This window comes from Octopus bimaculoides, unplaced genomic scaffold, assembly GCF_046866305.1.
Source record: "Octopus bimaculoides isolate indiv1 unplaced genomic scaffold, ASM4686630v1 contig91, whole genome shotgun sequence".
In the NCBI taxonomy this organism is placed as follows: Eukaryota; Metazoa; Mollusca; class Cephalopoda; order Octopoda; family Octopodidae; genus Octopus; species Octopus bimaculoides.
This window is the reverse complement of record NW_028315341.1, coordinates 67501-72500: the sequence shown is the minus strand read 5'-3', so window position 1 is coordinate 72500 and position 5000 is coordinate 67501. Positions and strand designations below refer to the sequence as shown.

Sequence of the window (5000 nt, the reverse complement as noted above, 5' to 3'; positions counted from 1 at the left end):
ATGTCGATACCCAGGTCTCTCACTGATTTAGGCTCTGGGATTGAAATTCCCTGCGGACCAGTATACTCTGTAAGTTTCATATTCAGTTTTGGACGTTGGTAGCGCAGGGCTTGGAATTTTTCAGCATTAAACAGCATATTATTATCCTCAGCCCATCTGTAAACTGAGTCCAACTCCTGCTGCAGATGTGCAACATTACTGGAGTTCTGTATTTTCTGCGAGACTTTCGTATCGTCTGCGTAGCTTGCAAGAGTGGCTATCTGGGCACTTGAAGGCATATCTGAGAGAGCGACTATAAAAAGCAATGGTCCTAAGACATATATATATGTAAGGATATATATAATAGCAAACGCACCCGTCCTTTGGACGATTTAAGTTGCTTTGGTGGTATTTTTTTTCACCAAATAGTTGAACTACTGAGAAGGCTTATGAATAGTATGGCAGTCTATGTTTCTGATTAACCTAGGAATGGGAGATCGAATTGAAGGCTGGATATTGTGGAGATCTCGCGCTTTAATTATCATAGCACATATAAGTTGGCAAGCGATGAAAAGTTAAGCGACTGAAGTGTTTTGGGAGTAGGTTACAGATAATGACTCCAAAATATAGTTGTTTTATATGAAAGTGAAGTTCCTTGTCAGAAACAGCCACATAAACGGTGGAAAGAAATTGAAGGGAGACATTGAGACTTCCCCTCTGCGAGTTTAACAGCAAAGGGAGCTATTTTTTCAGAGAGGTAAGCTAACAAAAGCCCCTTTATTCTGTCTTCCGACATAGCCTGCACGTAAACAGCGAATGCCACATAAAGTTAAATTGCTTAGGAGCTTTCTGAAAGATACGTAGCGTCTTCGATAGTGAAAGCAAAACTCGGCAGAGTTATGATGTAAGCATGTGCTAAGACCCCCTCATAACTTTTTTTCATTTTTACAAAATTTGTTTCAATTCTGTCTGCTCTTTTACTTGTTTCAGTCATTTGACCGCGGCCATGCCGGAGCACCGCCCTTTAGTCGAGCAAATCGACACCAGGACCCACTCCTTCCAAGCCCAGCACCTATTCCATCGGTCTCCCCCTGCTGAACCGCTAAGTTACGGGGGACGTAAACACACCAGCATTATTGCTAGAAATTCACATGCTAGAAATAACAGCCAAATCTCACAAAACTACGATGACATAATGAAAGAAACAAAAGAAAATATGTAATCAATCTACTCACCTTTCTGCAAAGATTTCTTTCAGAGTAATTTCCCGCCGTAATATGATAAAGTGAAATTAAAGTGTTCATTTAAGGAAATATTAAAGTAGCTTGTTCCAGAGGAAATAATAATAGATTTTTTTTGAAAAAACAAATATATATATATATACATTATATATATATATATATATATATATATATATATATATATATATATATATATATGTGTCTGTATTTGTCCTTGCCTCACCGCTTGACAACCAGTGTTTGTGTGTTTACATCCCTGTAACATAGCAGTTCAATAAAATAGACTGATAGAATAAGTACTACGCTTAAAAAAACAATAAATAAGTCCTGGTGTTGATTTGTTCAACTAAAATTCTTTAAGGAGGTGCTCCAGCATGGCCGCAGTCAAATGAGTGAAGCAAATGAAAGAATATGTTCCACCACCACCACCACTACCCACTGATAAACAAAGACCACCACTCACCGTATCAGTTGACTTTGGGTCAAGACAAGACACTGTGGTCAGACAGTGATGGACACAGTCCAAAATTATGTCCACCCACGGCATGTTGACATAGGTAGGTGAACAGCTGGACACACCATACTTGAGACGGCACACTTCGTCAAACTGCTTCTCCACATGGTGTATATGGTGGTGCACCCTGGTGGAAGAAAAAAAAGAACATGAATGTGATTGAGGGTAGATATGGAGTCCTATGTGTGAGTGCACAGATTGCATTTCAATTGAATCTCCTGACAACAATGCCAGCTTCATATAACCAAGCTATCCTTCTCCCTGGAGACTAGCTTACGGTTTACCCCTTGTTTAGATACCTATTACTTCCAAAGTCCCCACAAGCTATGAAACATGTGTGACTTGGGTTTTTTCTACTCCATTCCCTAATTTTGGATGTTTATTCGCATTTCAAGCAACCCCCAACTGCTAACCATAAATTATAAAATAACCTTCAACAAAGCGTTAGTACGAAGCAGTGTTTTAGGTTTGAACAGAATTTAGGTTAGTTTGAAATATGTTTTGGTCACATGTTTCAACTGCTGCAGATATTGTGGAGAATAAATTTCTCTTATGATAAAAAAAAGGTATGAAAAGAGGGGTTTGTTCAGTGTCACCCTCTTTCAGAAATCTCAGAGGTTTTGGAGACTGGATTTTCATCCGGTTGAGCGAAGGAGACCCAGATGAGCATGATCAAGTTTTAACAAGCAAAATAGTGACAAACAACAACAACAACAGGATCAATATATTTGTTGCCCTTACCTTGACACAAGATCCACTGCAGATTTTCCGGATGTTTCCAAAGTCACGGAACGGATGTAGTTCCAAACATCTTGCTCAGCCTGGGAGCATTTCTCGCTGGTGTCATCACCGAAGGTGAACGGAGGAAGTGTGAGGGACCGTAAAGTGTCCCTTACAAACAGGAGATGTTCTTGAGAGTTCCAGTGAATAGGGGGCAGATCTGAAGGGGAGGAAGAAATGGGAGGAAAGGAAAAAAATTAAAACAGAAGTTTAAATGATAGTCACACAGGAGATTGAAGTAATAATAATAATAATAATAATAATAATGGTTTCAAATTTTACCACAAAGTCAGCAATTTTGTGCCTGACCGGTTTCTATCAAACCAACCCACCCATGCCAGTAGACAAGGCAGACATTGAATGATGATGATAATGATATATATATATGTATATATATATATATATATATACACATACATATCATATATATATATTAGTTTATGTATATATTAATATTATCTCAGTTTTAAAAAAACCTTTGATAATGTAAATATGTTAATAGTTACCAGAGGTAGCAAAATTACACTAGAAACCAAGATATCACAGCCATTTTACAGGTAGAGATACCAAGTTAAAGTGATACATTTTGAGAAGATATGAATAATAATAATAATAAATGGAGCAAAACGCATAGAAATAAAAGTTCCTTTAATTCCTACACATGTTTTAAAATATATGAGAGAGCTCTTCCACAAAGAAGTAAGAGCTGCTGGAATTCCTCATATATTCCTCTTCAAGGGAATCCACAAATAAACATATGAAAGCAAGACAAATACGAAATGATGAGGTAACTTACGAGCTAAGATGTTACATGGTCAGTGACCATTAGAAACGTTTGTTTACATAGAGATATAAAGGGATCAATGATATTATTCCATGGGCTTTAGGAATAAGAACCCTTGTTTACATAGAGATATAAAGAGAGGAGGTTGTAAACGTGATGCTAAAGGTTTAAATTGAATGAATGATTGAAATGTGGGGAGGAAAGTTGCTGAGTGAAAAAGATGGAGGAAGGGAGATAACTAAGGGAAAACCTCAAATTAAACATATACTATATAAGGAAAACGAATTACATATTTATATGAAGTGAAGAAAGTGAATAAAAATAAAACATCATAGCCTATTATATGGATATTAATGTTAGTTAATGGTAATACAGGGTTTAGGATATTTATTGGAGAAGTAATCATGATAATAATATTCACGTTTACAAGAATAATAGAAATACTTATTTGAAGTCACCGGAGGTACGATCAACAGCCTGTGTGGCATTACTAAGAAGAAATAACTTAGCTAACTGCAGAAGGGGAAAATAAAGCACTAGTAGTGAATGAGGCAGAAGTATATATCTATATATATATATAAAATGTATAGTTTTAGGGAAAATAACCAAGTTTCAAGAACTCATCGATGAAAATCCACTATCACATATAGAAAAATTAACAATCAAAAGCACAATAAATGAGTAGAATATAAAACAAAGTAAATATCATAAGATAAAGATAATAAAGATAATAAGATAAAGATAATATAATAATTATCTTTATCTTATGATGTTTGCTTTGTTTTATATTATACTCATTTATTGTGCTTTTAATTGTTAATTTTTCTATATGTGATGGTGGATTTTCATCGATGAGTTCTTGAAACTTGGTTCTTTTTCCTAAAACTATATATTTTATATATATTTTAATCTATAAAGCTCAATTTAATTTTGATTTTTTATAAATTGATTTTAATTGAGTTTTTACCTGTAATTTTGGATGTTCTCCCTAATATTACTATATATATATATATATGTATACATACACATACACACATATATAAAAGACACAGGTTGTGTGCCATCAAAACTCAGCATTGTCGTGTGCCCCTTGTGCTGTGGCATCTACAAACTCCGTGACGGGCCAAGAGTAGCTGGTCAATACGGAGTCGGTAACGCAGTCAATCAAGGGTCGAAGGATGGAGTTGTAGAAGTCAATGATGACATCTGGGGGCTGAGAGGGGAGAGAGAGAGAGAGAGAGAGAGAGAGAGAGAGAGAGAGAGAGAGAGAGAGAGAGAGAGAGAGAGAGAGAGAGAGCGAAACTTTCGATGAAACATTCAGGACACACAAATGTTCAGAGAAAAACAGAAAGATGGATTTAGAGGTGAAATGGTTCACACATTAACATATAGACACACACAAGCAACTACACAGGTTGCCAAGACACACATACACACACAATTGAAAGGCCACATACATAGATATAGGCAAACACACACACACATACAGAATAACACCTAAAGTCACACATACTTTCACAAACAGAGATGCATATATACACACTGAGAGTTTCACACACACACACACACAAATACATACAGACACATACAATCATACAGGCACACACATTTGCTTATACATTCACCCACACAATCACTCCCACGAACACACACACATACTATCATCCACATACACAGCCCTAAACATACCCAGTCATCCCCC

The 5000-nt window shown here is 36.3% G+C and overlaps 1 protein-coding gene across 5 annotated transcripts in view; it reads right to left on the bottom strand.

The window, feature by feature from the left end:
• LOC149129235 (uncharacterized) overlaps positions 1–5000 on the bottom strand; it is an 83142-nt gene that overhangs the window by 63444 nt on the left and 14698 nt on the right. For all 5 annotated transcript variants that reach the window (XM_089346686.1, XM_089346681.1, XM_089346684.1 and 2 more), the window contains 3 exons: positions 4266–4511; positions 2476–2674; positions 1684–1861 (listed from right to left, as the gene is read on the bottom strand). In XM_089346686.1, coding sequence (XP_089202812.1) covers positions 1684–1861; positions 2476–2674; positions 4266–4362 — 474 coding nt within the window. In that variant the 5' untranslated portion in view covers positions 4363–4511. The remainder of the gene's footprint in view (positions 1–1683; positions 1862–2475; positions 2675–4265; positions 4512–5000) is intronic.